The sequence below is a fragment of the Polyodon spathula genome, unplaced genomic scaffold (assembly GCF_017654505.1).
Source record: "Polyodon spathula isolate WHYD16114869_AA unplaced genomic scaffold, ASM1765450v1 scaffolds_1417, whole genome shotgun sequence".
Classification (NCBI taxonomy): domain Eukaryota; kingdom Metazoa; phylum Chordata; class Actinopteri; order Acipenseriformes; family Polyodontidae; genus Polyodon; species Polyodon spathula.
In genome coordinates this window covers 1-22,044 of record NW_024472897.1, presented here as the reverse complement: position 1 = coordinate 22,044, position 22,044 = coordinate 1, and the positions used below count along the sequence as shown (strand labels likewise).

General features: G+C 47.5%; 1 protein-coding gene across 3 annotated transcripts in view; it reads left to right on the top strand.

Annotated features, from left to right (window-relative positions):
* exd3 (exonuclease 3'-5' domain containing 3) overlaps positions 1 to 22,037 on the top strand; it is a 45,025-nt gene extending 22,988 nt beyond the window's left edge. For 2 of the 3 annotated variants that reach the window (XM_041242636.1, XM_041242635.1), the window contains one exon: positions 21,238 to 22,037. In XM_041242636.1, coding sequence (XP_041098570.1) covers positions 21,238 to 21,309 — 72 coding nt within the window. In that variant the 3' untranslated portion in view covers positions 21,310 to 22,037. The remainder of the gene's footprint in view (positions 1 to 21,237) is intronic. The other variant, XR_005948649.1, reaches the window with a different exon arrangement.
* The last annotated feature ends 7 nt before the right edge of the window (positions 22,038 to 22,044 follow it).

The following is a 22,044-nucleotide window of genomic DNA, read 5'->3' as shown; positions in this document are numbered from 1 at the left end:
CGGAACCAGCGGCACTCCCTAGATGCGGGGCGTGTTACAGTACTGCTCCAGAACAGAATGAGACGAGAACAGCGAGGGTGCTCATAATCCTCCTTTACAGGGCTGTAGCCAGATGCAAACCCTGAAAAGTATACGGGAGGCTAGGCGAGTGGGGTGAAAGCTCGGCGGAGATCGGTGCAAAATCAAGGCGGTTATCGAGTTCACTGTATAGAGTGCAACAGACGCTATCAGCGCTCAAGGGTCCCCCTATTTTGACCCCCCCCCCCCCCCCCCCCCCAAAAGTGCAGAAAGTTCCAATTAAACTTAACAGAATAATTCTGTATATATATATATATCTATCAGCTGAGCCACATGTCTCTGCGCTGGAAGGGTTAAATATTTTCTCTGGTAGCGGCAGTGGTTAGCTGAGCGAGCGAGAGAGAGAGAGAGCGCTTCCTCGTCTGTGTAAACAGTTTTGAAATGTTTCTCGCTTGGGACCCGCGGCGCATTCCTTCAGTGATGGTGATGTCATGAGAACAGCCCTAGGGGCAGACAGAGCTGTTTATGCTCTCCGGAGCAGGAACTCAGAGCGGAGGGAGGGGGGGGGCGACTCTGCAGGCATTTAATGAGGGACAATAAGAGGGAGAGAGAGGGAGAGGAGGAAAATATGGAGAAGGGGAGAGAGTTGAGAGAAGAAGGTAGAAGGAGATGAACAAGAGCTAGAACAGATTCCAAGGTCTGTAGGTCCCTGAATCACTCACACACAGTTTGATCCATTCCTGGTTTTGCTATGAGTTTAACAAGACAAACCAAGGGTTTGTTCACACATACACTGTGGCAAGTAATGCTTGTAGTTAAACCTGGAATGGATGAAAGAGCTGTGCAGTAGGAGTCTTATTACCATCCCTGTGGTATGTGCAGGTCCCTTCCCTCCCTGTGTCCTGCGTATGTGTGTTTGTCTGTGTGAATGTCTGCGTGTTTGTGAGTGTCCGCGTATGTGTGAGTGTGTGTGTGTGTGTGTGTTTTTCTGCGCGAGTGTCTGCTTGTTTGTGAGTGTGCGCGTGTGTGAGTGTGTTTTTCTGCGCGAGTGTCTGCTTGTTTGTGAGTGTGCGCGTGTGTGTGAGTGTGTGCGTGTGTGAGTGTGTGCGTGTGTGTGTGTGTTTTTCTGCGCGAGTGTCTGCTTGTTTGTGAGTGTGCGCGTGTGTGTGAGTGTGTGCGTGTGTGTGTGTGTTTTTCTGCGCGAGTGTCTGCGTGTTTGTGTGTGTGAGGGTGTCCGCAGGGGAGAGGAAAGTGCAGTTTAAACACAAACACTTCCACAGACAGCTGCCGGGCTCAGAGACACCAGACACCGGGCTGCCAGACAGATCAGCCGGAGAGACTCCTCGCTTCCTCTCTTCATGGCTGGAACAAAGAGAGTGTGATTCCAGGGAGAGGAGGGTAGAGACAGGGATCGCCTGTGACTGTAACTCAGTGCGTTGGTTCAATTGTAAAGCACTCAATGGCAGAATATGTGGTACTAAAAGAAAGTCATTATTATTTATCTACAGCAATTAGAGAGCATGCCTGGGAAGGGGAGAGCAGACTGTGACAGCATCTCTCTCCTGCGAGCGTAGGCAGCACAGCTGCCCTTTCCAGCACCAAAAAAAGTAGTCTTGTGATATAAGTTGCCTCGTGTGTTTTTCGTGCCTCTTATTAGAGAGAACGTCTACTATGAAACCAAAAAAATTAAATCTTGTTTTTTTTTTTTAACTGTGTGTTGCGCGCGTGGGTTGACATCTGTACACAGGATAAGACGTGCTGGAATCTTGCTGAACCCTGTTTTCTCAAACACTCACCTTCAGTTAAGAGAACTTGGAAGCTTTAGCGTTCTGGACACTAGCAGGTTCCATTCTATAGAGACTATGGAGATGTAAGAGCCTGTAGCCGAGTTGTGTGGCGGAACCCTTTGATGGACCAGCTGCCCTGTTCGTGTGCCTGTCAGGTCTGTGGGGGGTTCGGAGAGGAGTGGGCTGGGGTTCCCGTTGGGGAATGTGTCTGCGAGGCTGTCCGGACTCATTCCTGGAATCCCCGGCCACACTATTGAGTCCCAGCCCAGCACAAGTTGCTCAGCCCTCTCTCCCCTCTGATATGGGGTGTAAAGGGGGTGGGGAGAGCCTGGCTTCTTTTTCATCAGGCTGGTGCGGGTTGCATGAGTGCCGGAAATGCTGGTTTAGAGAAGCTCACGGGCACGGAGCACAGACCAGGGATAAGGGAGGGGTGGAGGGGGGGTGCGCTGAGATAAAACTGGGCCGAGAGTTACAGAATGCATGCTGACTGCCCTGCCCAGAATCGTAGGCATCTCCGCTAGCTTCTTCTCAGGGGTGGGATTGGGTTTTAACAGTTTACATTTGTTGGAGGAGTTGCAATTTGATTGCGGAGCTGGCATTGAGTGTGAAATAAATGTCCCCTCACTAACTTGAATAAGGGTGTTAAAGAACCGAAGTTTCTTAAAATGCTTAAGTAGCAAACGCTGATTAGTAGATTTGGTTTTCATTATGTAGTCGCACTGAAAGAAGTGTTTGTGTTTTATAGGTTCCTAGAGAACATTTCAAAAGTATTTCAAACAGAACCATCGCTGAAAACGTGTGTGGTATAGAATTCAAAGATCGACTGCTGTATTGCACAGAGGGGTCAAAGGAATGGCCTGTAGTGTGTTCAAATGCACCAGCGTTATCTGGATAACAGCAAGTAAACAGAGGCCACTTTCTTCTCTCTTTCCCTCGCTTCTTCCCCTCCCGCTCTCAGCTGCCTGACCGCAGTGTCTTATCGGCATCGAGGGAGCCGTAGCGACAGATAAAGACACAATTCCGTTGCGTCAAGCTGGAATTTGACCTCCTCTATCATGACTGCAAGACTAAGTTACAGGACTGTCCTACCTGGGAGCTGTAATCCATCAGAGGGACTTGTCTGGGAGGGGAGTGTCCCGATGAAGCGCGAGAATGAGCGCCACTGTGGCTTGAAAGAAAAGAAAGACAGTATCCGTCTGGATTCCATTCCCAGTCTGCTACGTCAAAAGATTGCTTTTAGACATTACTGTACAGGGCTGGATTTTCCACCTTGTACGTTTATGTTGACAATACTATGACATTTCATTGTGGTTAAATATTAGGAGAACGTGAAGCAGGTGTAATTGCAGAAAGGGTGATTTTAGCCTCTTGTTTGTACTCCTACTGAAATAAATAAGCCATGCCTTGGGTTGCATCACAGTGGAGAAGGGGTGCCGCAATCCCACCAGGGCTGGAAGTAAGACTCCTATTGCAGAGCAGTCTCGCCCATTCCAGGTTTTGCTACGAGCTTGAGCAGCCACAGTGTGTTTAGGTTACAAGCTCAGGTGTGTCTTAATAAACCTGTAGTAAAACCAGGAATGGCTCAAACTGCTACGAAACAGGAGTCTGATTTCTATCCCTGTCCCTTCAGTGTTTGTTCTACGACAGATGATTCAACAGGGTTTGCATGATTTCAAGTTTCAGGGAGCTATAAAAATGAAAGACAATCCTACAGGAATCCTACAGTACTGAGCAATGGCTGTAGACAGTGGATATACGTTACTGAAACAGAGCAGACTGAGTGAGCAGCGTCCGCAGTGAAATATTGCTCCACGCTCACTGTCTTTACTGCATTGCATGAGAATAAAGTAAACCTTAATTGAGGCGAAAGGCTTCTTGCAATCTCTGTGAAGACACACTGAGCCCTCCCCCTCACACTCACACACACACACTTCCTTGCGCTTTTCCCCTGGAGCGCTGCTATCAGACCTCGGCTGCAGAAATGCTAATTGGCGGATTAAGCAGTCGTTAAATTGCCAGGGCCGGCTCTCGTGAGATTGCTGGGTTTATCTTGCCGCTGCTCCCAGGACCTCTGAGATTAGAGCTTAGAGACTGAGCTATCCCAGCAGCCTCCTCTGTGAGAGAGTGAGCGCGACAGACTGAAGGAATTAAAGGTCTATGGAAGGAGGTGGGGTGGGGTAGTGCACGCCGCAGACTCCCAGCGGGTTCCGCTCTGAAAAGTATTATTTAATGCCAGTGGCCTGAAGCAACCCCCGAACCGGGCTGGAATATGGCAGAACCTGACTTTGATACTTAGACTCCGCTGTTGCCGGGGCTGCAGAAAGTTTGATTGATGTGTTTCCTGTTGCCCCCCAGGGACCCCCTTGAAATGAGACGCTGCTGTTTTTTTGTTGTTTTTTTTTTTTACCCTTGGTGCGAAAATAAAAATGCATTTTTCGAAGGCCGCAAGAAAATGCTCGCCCAGTCACAAAACTGCTTAAAACAACCGTCAGGGGCCTTCAGCGCCAGATCTTCATACAGCATGCTGGGGGTTTAGCAGTGCCTGGGGAGGGTACGTCAGATAAGGGCTGTCCATTGAGAGGCTTTTGAAATCCTCTCTTCGCTGGTTAGGCTTTTAAGGTGTTTCAAAAAGGAATAGAAGGAACATTCTCTGTCTTCGGTGGACGCCAAAACAGAAAGCAGCATCTCCCTTTCGTCTCATTTCTTTGCTACTGCACTGTAGTAAAGTGTCAGTAAACTGAACCTGTGTAGGTCTGCAGTCTTCACATTGTATTCAGGTTGTGTGTTTTTTTTTTTTTCTGATTGTTTAGGCTCTTTCAGCTGAGAGGTTTGCACAGCTGTGCCAGGTCCATGCAGGAAGGCTCGGGTTGGTTTTGTTACTCCCCGTTGAGTGTAGCATCTCATTTGGGGCAGTCCCACAGAGTGAATCCCTCATTAGGTAAATTGTTATGGGAACAAAGTAAAGAAACAGTCGGGACAGTCAGCACAGAAATTTGAAGCTGTGTATCCCTTACCAATCTCTTTCTCTGCTCTAAACTTTTTGGTGATTGTAAGGTGGAGTCTGGTGTGAGGGTTTGGGAGATTGCACTCCCCCCCCCCCCCCCCCCCCCCCCCCCCCCCCCCCCGCAAGGTTACCTGCTACGTCCGCAGGACTGCTGCATTGTATTGTTCCGATTGTCTGTGCAAGATAGAAGAGGCTTTCTGAGCCCACTGTCTGAAGAATTCACTTGTGTTTATTTAAAGGGTGATCCTGGAAATGTGCTACTCTTTTTTTGAATGTTTGGTATTCAGAGTGTAAAGAATGTAGATACACATTCTGTTTTTCTGCACTCTGCTTTAGGGCAGGGTGAGAGATATCACAGGGCAGGGAGGTCTGATCTCCAAAACCAAATTCCATTGAGAATTCAGACAGAATAACTCAACAGCTTGGAGACCTCGGCACTGTGGAGCTGAGCTCCAGATAATTCAATACAGTATAGAGAACTCAGTGCTGTGGATCTGAGAGCCAGCACATTCAATACAGTATAGAGAACTCAGTGCTGTGGATCTGAGAGCAGCACATTCAATACAGTATAGAGAACTCAGTGCTGTGGATCTGAGAGCAGCACATTCAATACAGTATAGAGAACTCAGTGCTGTGGATCTGAGAGCAGCACATTCAATACAGTATAGAGAACTCAGTGCTGGGGATCTGAGAGCCAGCACATTCAATACAGTATAGAGAACTCAGTGCTGTGGATCTGAGAGCAGCACATTCAATACAGTATAGAGAACTCAGTGCTGTGGATCTGAGAGCCAGCACATTCAATACAGTATAGAGAACTCAGTGCTGTGGATCTGAGAGCAGCACATTCAATACAGTACAGTATAGAGAACTCAGTGCTGTGGATCTGAGAGCAGCACATTCAATACAGTACAGTATAGAGAACTCAGTGCTGTGGATCTGAGAGCAGCACATTCAATACAGTATAGAGAACTCAGTGCTGTGGATCTGAGAGCAGCACATTCAATACAGTATAGAGAACTCAGTGCTGTGGATCTGAGAGCCAGCACATTCAATACAGTATAGAGAACTCAGCGCTGTGGATCTGAGAGCCAGCACATTCAATACAGTACAGTATAGAGAACTCAGCGCTGTGGATCTGAGAGCCAGCACATTCAATACAGTATAGAGAACTCAGTGCTGTGGATCTGAGAGCAGCACATTCAATACAGTACAGTATAGAGAACTCAGTGCTGTGGATCTGAGAGCAGCACATTCAATACAGTACAGTATAGAGAACTCAGTGCTGTGGATCTGAGAGCAGCACATTCAATACAGTACAGTATAGAGAACTCAGTGCTGTGGATCTGAGAGCAGCACATTCAATACAGTACAGTATAGAGAACTCAGTGCTGTGGATCTGAGAGCAGCACATTCAATACAGTACAGTATAGAGAACTCAGTGCTGTGGATCTGAGAGCAGCACATTCAATACAGTACAGTATAGAGAACTCAGTACTGTGGATCTGAGAGCAGCACATTCAATACAGTACAGTATAGAGAACTCAGTGGCTGTGGATCTGAGAGCAGCAGCATTCAATACAGTACAGTATAGAGAACTCAGTGCTGTGGATCTGAGAGCCAGCACATTCAATACAGTACAGTATAGAGAACTCAGTGCTGTGGATCTGAGAGCAGCACATTCAATACAGTATAGAGAACTCAGTGCTGTGGATCTGAGAGCAGCACATTCAATACAGTATAGAGAACTCAGTGCTGTGGATCTGAGAGCAGCACATTCAATACAGTACAGTATAGAGAACTCAGTGCTGTGGATCTGAGAGCAGCACATTCAATACAGTATAGAGAACTCAGTGCTGTGGATCTGAGAGCAGCACATTCAATACAGTATAGAGAACTCAGTGCTGTGGATCTGAGAGCAGCACATTCAATACAGTACAGTATAGAGAACTCAGTGCTGTGGATCTGAGAGCAGCACATTCAATACAGTATAGAGAACTCAGCGCTGTGGATCTGAGAGCCAGCACATTCAATACAGTATAGAGAACTCAGTGCTGGGGATCTGAGAGCAGCACATTCAATACAGTATAGAGAACTCAGTGCTGTGGATCTGAGAGCAGCACATTCAATACAGTATAGAGAACTCAGTGCTGTGGATCTGAGAGCAGCACATTCAATACAGTATAGAGAACTCAGTGCTGGGGATCTGAGAGCAGCACATTCAATACAGTATAGAGAACTCAGTGCTGGGGATCTGAGAGCAGCACATTCAATACAGTATAGAGAACTCAGTGCTGTGGATCTGAGAGCCAGCACATTCAGAAAGCTAAGCTGTGGACAGCAGTGAGTTAAATAAAGTCTGAAATGCATTTCCGTTGCTGGGTGATGTTCTGGGGCGAGTGATGCTATCGGGGTCGCTGTGTGTTTGTTTTGGGAGTGCTGGGCAGTCATGGCTGGAAAAGGGCGCCCAGAGCCCCCCTCTTGGGACTTGGGGGGGAGGGGAGAGCCTGGGAGGGGGGCACTAGGGAGGTCAGAAATGTCATTTTCAGGAGGCTGGGAGAGCCAGCCCAGCAAATCCACGGATAAAAATGGAATGGAAAAATAGCCGGGGTTTAAAAATACAAGAAGAGCGTCGACCTTCCCAAAACGCTTTCTCACAGAAACGGCACGGCCACGTTTAACTCTATAAACAGCGGAGAAGAGAACAGAAATCACATCAACATCTCTGCAGGACGTCCCGCGGTTTAAACACACAGCTGAGGCTCTGCTGTTTTGGGGGGTCGGGCGCTGAACCTGGGTTACTGACTTCGGTTTCTGTGTAAAAGGTGGATGATCAACCTTTGCAGTCCACCGCGAAATCCAATGTATGTAGTAGAATTGCTTGCTTGATTGACTGACAGATTGATTGATTGACAGGTGCTTGTGTAACTAATATTGAATTAGATCCACTTTGCTTCTCTCTCTGTCTGCGTGTCTCTAGACCTGCAGTAAGTTCCCACAGTGTCGTTCCCATGCCTATCAGAGCTGCGCAGCGAGATAGCGGGCTCACTCTGAGGGGGGGGGGGGGAGAGCCCTCTCTCCCCCCCCTCTCTGTGAGACGGGGGTGAGAATACTCTGTGACCCAGTTTATCCTACTGGTGCGGGGACTTGCCTCTGGGGGGCGCCCCCTGGGGGGAGCGTGGCCTGGGGGGGTGGGGGGACATGACACAGGAACTCTCCAAGCCTTTTATTCTGTTGCTACCTCATTGCTTTCATACTAGAGGTGACCCTCCCCCCTCCCTTTCTTCTTCATTTTTAATCCCTTTCTCTCTCCTCTGCTGTTTCTCATAAAGGTCACCAGGCTGCCCTTCTCCCCTCATTGGCACCATTTTCCTGGGAGGCTTTGAAGTCAAGCCCCAGGCCTCTTTACTTTGCAATGGCTGTTTCATCCTTTTTTCTTTTCCACTGCTTTTTCTCACTTCCTGATATTCTCTCTTTCCCTTTCCCCACCTGAAACTATGTCCTCCCATCCTCAACTCTCAGTGTGTGCCTCTCTCTGTTCAGCATCCTTTTAACACACTGACTGGTCCCTAAGAATCTCCTAGATGGGGGGGGGGGGGGGGGGACAGTCCGGGAATGCCAGGCTGGCAGGCACCATGATAGACTCCAAGTACGTGTTACATCAGTGTGACGAACGAATGAGTTGAAATCTGCTGTAATCTTAGCATCCAGAATTCACATTCATGAGCCACAGAGTGACTGATGAGAGGAGCTTGTCAGTTTCGCGTGAGAAAAATCTCTCTCTCTCTCTTTCGCCTCTACTGTTTCTCTCAGATACATATTCCTTATCTGGAAGCGATAAACTGCGTTATCCAGACACCCTGTTTTCCTTTTTGGTCAGAGAGAGAAAAAAAAGAAAGAAAAAAAAGAAAGCCATTTTCTCACATCATTTATTTCTGATCTGTTATCTTCGATAAACAATGCACCGCTCCAGAAATGCACGCTCTCAGTGATTGTGCTAACTGTTCCCAGGGCACAAAGCAGAAGTTGTCCTTTTAGTCTTGCCAGGCAAGGGGAGGGGAGGGGTGGCTTTGGGCAGCAAGTGCAGCCAGTGCAGATCGCTCCTGTACGATGACTCTCCAATAATCTCTAGTTAACTGAGGATCACATTTAGGTGCAACAGGGTATTGCCAGCGCTGGAGAGCTGAGAATGAAGTGTAGAGACTAGTGCTCAGTACTGTTAAGGTGCAGGGTAACGACAGCGCTGGAGAGCTGAGAATGAAGTGTTTAGACCATGTTCACACACCCACACACACACACATAGAGTGATAGCCTGTATCAGGCTTGTGTGAGAGGGCTCCTGTCTGCTGGGCCGCACACCCTGGTAACACAGGAGAGAGTCTTATTTTTCTGGGGCGTTGTGTTCCTTCACAGGCATTGTTGTGGCATGTCTTCTAGGAGTGCAGTGAACCGCAGCGCAGTTGCCTGTAGGTGAATGCTCTGATAACCCAGTGCTTTTGCAGGGTTCAGTTTGGGTTTCCCCAGTGTTAATATCGAGAGCCTTGTGGTTTCAAGTGAACTTCCTGTAAACTTCAGAAACCTGAAACAAACAGAAAAGACCGCTTGATGTCTGACAGACCTTTCTGCATGGGAAACGAGCCCAGCTTTGTGAGTCCAGCCTCGACACACAGACACGCTTGCAAACATGGGCTAGTGTTTCAGCACTTGCTTAGACGAGCCCTTGTTGTGGCAACCTGTCTGGGTTGAATGATTCACTTCTGTGAAATTGCACTTAACCCTTTAATCAGGGCCAGAAACTCTCAGTAGCCCTGCTGCACCCAGTCCTGGGTTTCAAAGCGTCCTGTCTTTAGTGTTAATATTGCAATGACCATGTGAATTGAGCAATCAGGGCCCTGGTGAATCTGCTCCGAGCTGATTCTCATCGGAGTGTGTGGGTTTACTATTATGAGTTGTTCATGCAGCTATAAGGGAGGAACCCTTTAACCCAGGGTAGTTCTGGAACCCAGGACCTGGTGATGAACTAGTGTGAATTTCTAACCCTGTCTAATGGCAGCTCACAATGTGTAGCAAATCAATCAAATGAAGACATCAGTGCTCAGTGCTGTTAGTCTCTAGTGAGCTGCAGTGTGCTCAGTGCTGTTAGTCTCTAGTGAGCTGCAGTGTGCTCAGTGCTGTTAGTCTCTAGTGAGCTGCAGTGTGCTCAGTGCTGTTAGTCTCTAGTGAGCTGCAGTGTGCTCAGTGCTGTTAGTCTCTAGTGAGCTGCAGTGTGCTCAGTGCTGTTAGTCTCTAGTGAGCTGCAGTGTGCTCAGTGCTGTTAGTCTCTAGTGAGCTGCAGTGTGCTCAGTGCTGTTAGTCTCTAGTGAGCTGCAGTGTGCTCAGTGCTGTTAGTCTCTAGTGAGCTGCAGTGTGCTCAGTCCTGTTAGTCTCTAGTGAGCTGCAGTGTGCTCAGTGCTGTTAGTCTCTAGTGAGCTGCAGTGTGCTCAGTCTTGGCCGCTCTGTCCCGCTGGCAGGATCCCAGTTCCCATGCTGGGAGACATTCTCTATGGGGAGGGAGGAGGGAGGGTGAAGGAAGGAATTCCTGGAGGGGCTATCACAACCGGAGCAGTTAGTAACAAATGAGTTATTTCCTAAGGATCTCGCAGTCCTCCGTATCGCACACATCGCTGGCAGTGTTTCCTCTTGAACCAAAAACAAACAGGAGAAGTACGAGACTCTGGCTCTCCTCTTTTTTCCATTTTATTTCCTTTCACTTTCTCCCTCCCTGTTCTCCCACCCCTTTTCTTTCTCTCTTTCTTTCTTGTCCAAACCACTTATAAACTCACTCTGTCCCCATCTCTCTCTCTCTCTCTCTCTCTCTCCTCTCTCTCTCTCTCTCTCTGTCTCCCTGCCTGCTTCTCTATGTTTTCCCACTCCACTGCTGCCTGTGACTAAGTGAGCGTGCGACCCGTCCTGCCTGCCCATCCCCCTGCTTTCCCACACTGCTCAGCAATCAGCAGGTTCTCACAGCGCTGTCCCAGAGACAGGACTGTCCGTCTGGGAACTGCAGCGCTCTGTCTCTCCCTCTCTCCCTCTCTCTCTCTCTCTCTCTCTCTCTCTCTCTCTCTCTCTCTCCCCCTTTCTCCCACACCCATCTCTTCTATTCCTCTTTGCCTTTCTCACTCTCTCTGGTTTATTAACACCATTGCCCCCTTTCTCTCACTCTCTCTCTGGTTTATTTTAATATGATAGAAACACCACAATCCTTTAACTCTGCATAAAGCATAGTGTTTCCCCCTCCAGGTAGGATTTATTGTCCCGACTTTTTAACATCCTGGAAAGCAATACAAATACCTGTGGAAAGAGGTCGGCCCTTACGAGTTGCAGACGATCAAATTCCTTTGCACAGCTTAGGTCGTTTTGTTCTTTCACCTGCAACCTGTAGTGGAAAATACTGACTTTTTTCCACCTGGAAAAGGGTGGCCAATAAAAGGTTGTAAGGAGGTTGTAGGCTTTTGTTTTTTTTCTTTGTCAGTTTGCTAGGAGCGGGTCTTTGTCGTGAGAGGGGAGAGATAAAGGGAGCCCATCCTCCAGGAGGTGGGGACTGAGAGCGTTCTCTCCTCTCTAACAGGGGATTCCTTTGTCTGCTGGGACCCTGAGAGCTTTAGTGTGGGTGGTCCGCAGGTATGGGCTTGAGCACAGCACTGTGTGTGTGAAAGAGAGAGACGGAGAGAGAGTGTGTGTGTGTGCAGACCGATTTGACCTTAGTTTAGACCAGTGCAAAGAAATATTTTTTTTTTAGTTGCAATAAATTTAAATTAACATCCAATTACACTATGTAACACAATTTTTGTTCCTGGGTAGTAAGTGTTATTTCCTAATTGCTTATGCCTCAAAAGTATAGAAAATGGCTATTATTCCCCACAAACTTTGCTTTTGTGACCAGGACAGTGATATTTCAAAATATCACTATTTCCAATGGGAAAACGGGCAAATGTGTGTCTTTTCGTAAATACAGTATAATCGTAAATCTCGAAAAACTACTCACTTCTAAATCTTTTGTAGTCATTTTTGTATTATTTTAGTATAAATACATGTTAATTTGGATTCATATGTTGTTTTTTTCTGACTTTATGTGAACGAAAAGATACACATTTGCCCGTTTTCCCATTGGAAATAGTGATATTTTGAAATATCACTGTCCTGGTCACAAAAGCAAAGTTTGTGGGGAATAATAGCCATTTTCTATACTTTTGAGGCATAAGCAATTAGGAAATAACACTTACTACCCAGGAACAAAAAAAAAAAACTGGTTGCACGGTGTTATCTGAGGGTTAGTGCAGGTGAATACTCAGTGGGGTGTGGAAGCAAAACCATTTATTACCTTTGTGAGCTTGTATGCACAGGCTCTGTGCTGCAGACATTGCAACATGCAAATGAAAGGGGGGCTGCAAAGCGATGGTTGAGCTTCATTCGGTTAGAGAGACATCGCTGGATGTCAGTTTCTCATTAGAACAAAGCTCCCCTGCACCTCTCTGCTGTCAAATAGGTGTTCCCGTGTCTGCCTGGTTCCCACACCTATCCCAGGAACTAAACTCATGCCCAGAATTTCAAAAGTCAATATGGATAGTCGGGGCTGAATCACGAAGCATTACAATAACATTCCCCAAATACTTGTGTGTGCTTGTGAAAATATATTGTTCATTACGCAATGCGGCTTGGCGCCTCTCCCAGAGGTGGGTGTAGAACCTGTCTCGGAGAGGGAGAGATAGAGATGGTTGGGATCAGGATGTAAACATCCGTATGGCACATGGCCTCCCTCCCAGTCCCTCAGCTCTAACCGCTAGGGCACACGGCCTCCCTCCCAGTCCCTCAGCTCTAACCGCTAGGGCACACGGCCTCCCTCCCAGTCCCTCAGCTCTAACCGCTAGGGCACACGGCCTCCCTCCCAGTCCCTCAGCTCTAACCGCTAGGGCACACGGCCTCCCTCCCAGTCCCTCAGCTCTAACCGCTAGGGCACACGGCCTGTTTCCCAGACGTTGTGCCCCTCTAGGTGCTGCGGGCAGCCTTGCCGGTGTTCCACAGAGCCGGTTTATTGAGCTAGTCCCTGGGGAGCGGATCTCGCTGTTGATTGCCAGGTTAGAGATTGCCAGCGCTGTGGATTGGGCAATAAACACGGATAAGATTACATTAGGAAGGTCAAGTGCTTGTTGTGTGCTCTTTAAAGTATACTGTTTACCTTTCATCCCAGCCAGGTTACTCAACAAGGGAGGAGTTATTGGTAACACAGTCTACTGAAAACAGCCATGCACCTTTTTTTTTTTTTTTTTTTTTTTTTAACCAACAATCTAAAGCTAAGCAAGGTTTTGAAATCCAAACGGAATGTGAAGTGGCTAATGAAGCATATCTTAATTTAGACTGTGACTCGAAGGGTACAGAATACGGTTGCTAGCATGCAAGGCAGATATTCAGCCAAGGTGTTCAGGTGTTGCCATTAAAGCAAACACACCAGAGGCAAGAAACTGTTAGTGGACTTTATCCGACATCCTGAGATTAAGCTGCTGTCTGTCCTGCAGGCTCCGTGAGTCAGGGTATATACAGCGTAATTGCAATGCCTTTGTTTAACTTGTACATTTTGTATTGAAGCACTTTTGTTCTTTCTAGCAGTCAGACTTCACAGCCCTCCTCCTCCTCACACCTCCCTCTAAATGATAGAGCAGTGGTATTCCCAGCCTCCAGAGGCATCGACGCCTGGCCCTTTCCCAGCTACCAGCGTGCGGAGAGTGGCACCTGCCCTGGAGCAGGGGGAGCCCCCCTCAGTGCTAACAACAGAGGACCAGGAAGAACACCAACGTTTTCTGCAATGCTTTTCTCTTTTACTGTATTTGGAGGGATCTTTCATTACAGTTTATTTGAGTGATGCGTGGCCCAGCGGTTGGAGCTGGGGGACTGGGAGGCTGTGTGGCAGAGACTGGGGACGCAGGCAGACTGGCAGTGTGGTTTTCAAACGTAGTGCAAGCGTTGTTTTCTGCAGGCTGCAGTAGTTATGTTGACGTGCACAAGGGATCGGATTTCGCTGCATATTTAGATTAAAAAGCACTTCAGTGGGTTCTTCTTATTCCATTGTTTTATTTCAAACACGAAAGCAAGCAGAAGCACAGCATGCTTTTAGAGGGGCAGTCAACAGGGAAAGGGCAGCTCTCTGTGCCTCCCAAGTAAAGCCACATTAGTAGAATCATGCATTGCTTGATTAAATCACATTCAAATCTTTCCAGATTAGCTCCGGAAGCCCTTCCCACCTTAACAGATTGGGAAGATCTTTTGTGTCCTCAGCCTCAATCTGACACATGTGTTCACACGTTCAACTCTTTAGTCTTCTAGGTTACTGTTATTACTGGTGTCGGCTACCTCTCTCTAATTGAGTGGCTCATCCTGTGTCTCCACTCCTTCACCTGTTCAGTGTGCAGGCATGCTCCCCGGAGTCTCTTTGAAACGGGGGCTTTCAGGCGCTCGCGTCCATCATGCTGCCCACTTGCCAGTGACGTGTCAAACTGCATTCACACCCGGGCAGGTCCCCCTTCTGCACGGCTGATCACACTGACTCCAGGGTTGGGCTGAATCTGTGATCCCAGAGCTCAAAGGGTTATTGCAGAGGGTCTGGGAAGAAGGGAGACGTTCCTCTGAGCAGAGGTGTCAACAGGCCTTCACACCTCCACTGCCCAGAGGGGATTAGCAAAACAGCCAGCTAGTGTAGCACCTGTATGTCTGATCTTGCGTCCGTCTGTCTGGTCACATGGCCCATTCTACCATGAACACCCAGTTGAATACGTGATTGCGTTGTTAGTCAGCATATCTAAAGGTCTCCAGTAGTCTCAGTAAAGAAGTTTTCTCGATGCGTGCATGTCATTGCTGTGTGTGCTCATGTGTGCACGTGGCATGCTGTTTCAGGTCTTTTTTGCTTCTTGCTTTCTGAAGTGTTCTCAAGGCATCGATTTTATGACCTGCCCGATTTATTCAGGAAGGAGACTGTTTGCTGATCGCACCTCTGATAGCAGTACAAGATGTGAGCGTGGGAAGCAGATGAGAAGATCAGTGGAGAGACAGCCACCCTTCTTGGCACGCCTTCGCTGCAGTTGTGTGCAGCTAGAACATGTATTTAATGCAGAATAACCATGTTTGATCCTGCCAGCGCGCGTTCAAGCTCTGTGAAGGAGCGAGGGCATATGGCAAACAAATGGGACATTTAGGGGGAAACTTACTGACTACATGAGGAGTTCAGGGGAAAAATTGATTCACCAAGAAAGGGTTCAGAAGTTCCAGACAGCCAGTTCCAGGCAGCATAACCCCCATATAAAGTTAATGAATACATGGAAAGTATTCTTCGTAGTGCTGTTATTGCTGCCCTTTTGAAACCAGACCGGGATGAAACTCCAGACCCTGGGAAGCGTGTTCCCGTTGTGAGGAGTCAGCAGTGATAAGGAATAGAAAGTCTCACGCTTTGACCCCTCCAGTAAGGCTTTGTTTAACTCGCGATTGTGCCGCGGCGCGCTGGGAGCCAGGGTTGAGAAGGGGCAGGGTGCTTCTCCTCACTGCGTTCTCTCTGTTGCTGACCAGGTTTCAATGTCATTCATGAAGCAAGCTACTGTTCTTTCAGTCTAATCGTTTGGGTTTATTTTTTAGTTTTCTTCTCTTCAGTCTGGTTTAGGATGATCATGTTTAACAGTGTGAACTACATCGATGTCTAGAATCCCCAGAGAGACATAGCCAGACTGAACTGTGCAGCATTTTCAAAGGCTCTTCTCCTAGTCAGACACTGTAAATCATGTCATTTCTCTGGATAGCTGATGATTGAAATTCTTGCAGCCGGGCGATTTTTCCAAATCAGCTGTTCAAACTGTGGCATGATCACTTATTCTGTTTTTATTGTTTTCAACAACAACAAAAAAAATGGTCTTGTTCACGTCAAAATGTTGAGGAGAGACTTTTGTGTTTTGTTTATTTGAATGTAAATTGCTGTTAAGTAAAGTAGAAGGGGCTGGTTTACTGCGGCCTGTGGGGGTCAGTTTCTCAGATTCTCTTTTTATTATCCTCTAATTGAGTGTCTAACCCAGGAAGAATCTTCTTCCTCTGAACTTCATCAAATATCCTCGCTCAGTCCTTTTCTCCCCTCTCTCCCAGGCTTCTCTTTGAAAAGGTGTCACTTGCTCGTCGCACGGCTGTGCAGATTGCTTTCTTACTCTTCCTGTGGTGTTCAGGGAAGATCTGCAATCCATCCTTTTGTTTGCAATCTCACCCCTCTCTCTCTCTGCTGTCTCTTACAGTGTGCTCCCCCCACTCCTCCCTGTGGGAATCCCCACAGACCCCAGCCTGGGATATTAGGGGTCCCCTCTCCCTATACACCGCACCTGTCTCGCACGCAGGGGGGGCACTAAGTGCACAGCCTCATTTCCAGTTGATGTGAGGATTAAGAGGAGAAGACAATGACCATTTTGGCTTTCTTTGACAAAGTCCAGGAAGTCACCCAAGCTGTTCCCATGACCCTGAGCTGGTTACACAGGCTGGCCACTTTTACCCCAATAAAAGAAATCCACAGAGCTCCCGTTTCTGACTCAAATTCAATGAAAAAAACAAATCGATCTGTAAATCATTTGATGCTCCTTAAATGTTGGCGGATACTCCTAACGGAGCCCTGAAAACTTTTTTTTCAGCTTTCGAGTTGAACGGTACAGGGCTGAGATCAGACCTTTAGAATTGCTAATAAAAAAAAAAATCTGAACCATTCTAACAGAGCGATATTATGATGTTAAAACATTGACGATTGTTTTGCAGTTGAATGAATTCATGCAAGCTTGCGGTTGTTAACCCTTTTCCAACTGTGTTATTTATTTATTTTATTTTTTTTCATTTTTACAAAGCACTGTTTTACCTTCGAGAATCTTTCTGAAGGGTCTTTAAAGTGGCGTGAACACGGTGTGTCTTTTATTGCAGTGCAGCCGGGGCCCAGGCAGCTACAGGGTGAGGATGAGAGCTGCAGGCCCTTTAATTGCTGTTTCCCAGGGCCTGCTCTATTCTGTGCCAGGGCAGAGCCCTGTGGAGTGTGAGAACCAGCGTGCAGCTAGCTCTCGTTCCCAGGCCTGGGGCAGCCCGCCCCCTTCTACACAGCCAGGTAGAGCAGCGGCTAGGGTCACCCGGGACACCAAGCAGTATCAGATGCAGCTGCCTGCTCCTTTACATCCCCTGAAAATGAGCGAGAGAAAACGCTAAATGTATATAGAGAGAAAAAGGTTAGAAAAATCAGAAAAAGAAAGAAAATCGTTTTCGACACGAGAAAAGACAGACAGAAAGAAAGCGAGTCTTGCTGTCTAGCCAGATTTGAAGAGGATTTGCGCTGCCAGTCACGTTGCTGGAGCGCACTAGGGGGTGGGTTCGTGCATTTCATGCTGCTGAATTGTGTCCTGACTTCCCCATCAGATAGCAGAGCTGCAGTGAGCACCGTGGGTCAAGAGGAACGAGTCTCCTGCAATAAGAGGGCAGGAGTGTACTGATTTTACATCGACGTGCACTTTAACCTCTAATCATGTAGGGCTCGCATTTCGAAGGGGGCTGCCCCGAGGATCCTTCATCGGAGGCATGCATTCAGTGATACAGCGATGGTGCGAGGAGGGAGTATTGGAATGCACAGGGATAAGAGAAGCTGGGAGCTGTTGAGTCTGTTGTGTAATAAGTTAAAGAGAGCATATTGTGTACCTGCTGCAGGTTGTTTTTTTGGTTGTGCATCATTGTACCTGGTTAGTGGAAAGTGTCTTGTGTAATTGTAGGTGAAGCTAGCGGGTAAGAGCTTCTGTAAAACAGGCCAGAATGCAGAGGTATTCCTGGCCTGGGGTGCAGTGTTAAGTATTGGCCATGTTGCAGAGAGAGAGAGAGAGCAAGCACGCAAGTCAAGCAAGCTGCCCCCCTCCTCCCCCAGTGGGAATGCAGCGCTAATGGGTGGTTGATTGATGTGTTAATCCCTTGGGCACAGACAATACAGTGCAGAGAGAAGAGGCCAGTGAATTATTACTCTGTTTAACAGCAGGATGTAGCACTTTGAATATTCACGAGAGAGAGAGAGAGAGAGAGAGAGAGAGAGAGAGAGAGAGAGAGAGAGAGAGAGAGAGACTGTCATTTCTGTTCTTGGAAAGGTCGTCTTATGTCTGCTTGCTCACCTCGTAAACTTAAGGTATATTCAATTTTATTATATCCATGTTAAAAAAAAGAACAGGATCTCACTTGATTTCCCTCTTCTTGAGAGAGCATTCAGCTCTGGGGTGCCCTGGTGTTTTTGATGTGCTGCATTTGCATCGCGCCCTGGAGTTGCGGTGCCAGGAACATGCAGCCGGGTAAACTCACTGTGACGGAGATCCTGCTGCTGTAGATTTGCATATTGCGCTGGAAGAGAATTGGCATTGTTTTAAGAATTCGCAGAGAGAGCGAGCGCGCCCCTCGCCCCCCCTGGCTTTAGGGCTGTGCTAACAAGAGAGGATGGGGTAACACCAGGGCGTGCGTGGAAAGAGGCTCTTCATAGTCGCATTGTTGAAATATCTAACGAGAAACGGGGGAGCAGAGGCACTGTACAGCACAGAGTAAACCTCTTGTTTCAGGAGAGGTCTGTGTGTTTGCTTCAGATAGGCTTTCCTCCTGTTCCATTTAATAAAGGCAACGAGGATGTCAAACAGCGGTTTAATATCAAACTAAAGAAGGAAAAAAAAGCCTTCTCAAATCACGTGTTCACGTTTATTATTATTATTATAATTTAGACAGGAAAACTTTTTTGTTTGTTTGCAAAAAAACATCCATCCTGCATGCATGTCAGCAGCACCAATATTGATGTTAATATTGAAATTAAGAACTGGGCTTAAGATAAATGATTTGCTGAAGAATTGATAAGACGGCACTGGTCTGTGACGTGGCCAGTGTTGTTCCTGTAGCTTTGAGCCCCCTCTGTTTTAACCCCTCGTGTCTGTGCTGGGAAACAAACACACCACAGTCTACCTCACTGCAACCCTGTTCAGAGATCGAAGGGAGACTCCTATTGCATAGCAGTTTCACCCATTCCAGGTTTTTATACGAGCTTGATTAGCCACAAGCTCAGTTGTGTCTTATTAAACTCCTAGCAAAACCATTGTTGTATCAAACGGTGCTATGCATCGGGAGCCTTATTTCCATCCCTGCTGTTTCTAACCACTTTGTGGCAGCCCAAGGTGTGCTGCTGCAGAATGGGGCCAGTCACCCAAGGGGAGCAACACTATGTTTTAAAAAAAAATATATGTATAAAATCTCAGAAATGAAATCATTGAAGACAGTAGTTATTTCAGTGGAGCACCTGTCTTGAGATGCCAGCGTGGTGTGACAATGGCTTTGTTATCTGGCTGAACTGGTGGGGCAGTGTCGGAGCAGCCTGGAGGTCAGGTCTCTTGAAGGGAGCTCTCTGTGTCCAGCAGCGAGCTGATGGGCTCACAGGTTAGCCCCTGTCACCCCACTCAGAAGTGACAGCTGTTCAGCGCCACGCAGAGCAGGCAGCCCTTGCGAAGCTGTCCGTGTTTGCGAGGCCGCTGCTTCACGCGGAGCTGGAGGCAGTGTTGGGTTCACAGGGCCCCGTGAGTAAGCAGTGAGTAAGGTGTGTGGAAGGTGCGTTGGCAGCTCTGTAGGTATGTGTGGTGGGAACAGCAAGGTGTGGTTTCGTGAGAAACTGCAGTGACTGGAGCCGTGGCAGAATGCCAGTCCCTATTTGTGAACCGCTGGAAAAACGAATTAAATCATGAAATTATCCTTAAGTTAAAGGATAAAGGGGGTTGTTCAAGGCTACACACACTGAAAGAAGGGTGGGGGGGGGGGGGGACAGAAAGCTTGTGTTTACCGTTTCCCCTTTCACCTTAAAAAAAAAAAAAAAAAAATTGTAGTTTCTTTAAACCGATTCCCACGCTGCTCTGTCCCTCTGTACACCTGACACCACTCTCTGTTTGAATCAAATCACTCTCGCGTCATTGGCTAGTGGCCTGACCATGTGACCTGGCAGTTGCAACCCCACCCCCCCCCCCCCCCCCCCCCAAGGAAAAGCCATGGGCCTGGGATTGACAGTCTGCTTCCCAGGGAAAGACTCACTGTAAACCTCTCTGCTTGAGACAAGAGAACTGTGGCCTCGATGTCACTGCGCTATAGCTCTGGGGACTCTGTGCTTAATAATAGTAATAATAATAATAATAATAATAATAATCATCATCATCATCATCACTTTATTTATTGTAGTACCAGGGGTTTAATTGGAGTGTTGTATCACCACTTAGTTATCACGCTGAGATCACTTTTCTTAATTCACTAAATCCATCTTCTTATTTATCTGTATACTGTTGTAACCCATTGAGTGCTATTGCCCTCAGAGGACACGCTACTTTTGTCATTGTTTGGAGCATTTGTAAATGCCATCTACCTGCTATTTGAATGTTCTCTAACTGTATTGCTATGATAGCTTACTCTATCAGCGAACGTTAACCCGAAATGCAATGTGTCCAGTTACATGCATACAGCTTGTGTCTTCAAAGAAAAAGTAACTTGGTGCTTAAAGGGTCAGTAAGAGCTGAAGATGAGAAACACACTTTATCAAGAGCGTATCCGATTCGCACAAGATTCAGTCTCTAGATACTGAATATGGATCGCAGTAGTAAATCTAATCAGTTAACTCCTGTACAGTCCTTTTCGCTCTCTTGTGATTAGCAGGGAGCGGGCATCACGAGATCCTGCTAGACAGAGCTGTCGTTGTTTTAAAAGATGCGCCGTGTGGGAAAGCCCTTGAGACGAGACAGAACGGAAAGATGAACAGATTGGGAGATGGAAGGAGATACCCGCTGAAACAAACTGAACGATGCAGCTGAACGAGGAGATAGAGACCGAGATAAAGAATGCTCTGCGCTCCCAGCCCCGAGCAGTCAAACATTCTTTGAGCTTTGAGATTTAGCACTTGAGTTACACTTGGAGGTGTGTGTGTGTGTGTCAATGGGGGTGTGTGTCAGTGTGTGTGTGTAAGTTTCCTCTGTGAAGCACACACACACACACACACCCTCGTTCTCTAGGCGTTTTTGCAGTTGCTATTTTCTCTTTTTTAGATGTACGTTTGTAAGCGTTCCCTGGCCATCACTGATCACGTTGAGAGCGTGTTTCTCACGCACTGTTGTAAGTGTCAGGCGGGTTTGTCAGTAATTACAGGCAGCCACCGAACACTATTACAAACATGTCAGAATTCATTCAGTGACACGTTCAGTCTGCATTGTATAAAGCTGGTGCAGTAATGCGTTGTGTCGTAACCGTTTCGAATGTTTCATTGTTGACCTTCAGAGTGCCAGGTCTGCTATTGCTGACACATTCGAATGGGGACGTGGCTTCTGATAAATAACACTGCTGCCTCCCCCCTTGTTTCAGGTTTGCAATGGGGACCAGTACCTGAAGGTGCCCAGGCAGGAGATGGAGCGACTGATGAAGATCAGAGGTTAGTAATCCAACACCCACAGGAGTCTGCCTTCAGGAGGATCTGTTCTATACCAGCTGAGTTACCTGCTGCAAAGACGCTCCCTCCTTCCATCCCCAACAGAGCTATTCCAGGCATTTTCCTTCCTTCAGTATGAGCCTGCATTCTTGCGCCTCTCCCCATGTCTGTCTGTAATTACAATGCAGACCGAGACTCGAAATCTTAATGCATTCTGCGGGTTTGTATTAGTAGACACTCTGGGTGGTTGTAATAATTGACTGCTTTCCCTTTGCAGATGTGTCCAAAACACAAAGAGGTAGTCTTGATTCATGAGGGCGAGTCTTGATTCATGGGCTGGGATTTTGAACCCTGATTCCCCTGGTTTTCGAGTTGCTTGCTGCTCCCGTTGGCCCGTGCAGCAGTCTCCTAAACTTGCATGTAGGCGTGCAAGAGTTAATCCCGGAAGAAGCTGATTGGAGCCGGTAGACGTGGGAATGGCTTTGCATTATAAAAAGCCCAGCTCCCTTGTAAACCCTTGTAAAGGTCGGTCACCTGCCCTCCTGATGCATTCTCGCTCTGCGGGCCCCTGAGAGGGAGTCTGTGTTGCCTGATCAACCCTCTTTATGTTCTACAGCCCGTGGGAAAGCCTCCACTGCCCTTTTTGCTCTTGGGGATTGGAAACTCTATCTGGTGACGGCAGGAGAAGCCACAATGCCACATGAAACAGAAGGAAAAACCAGCCCTCTGTTTACTGTTACAAT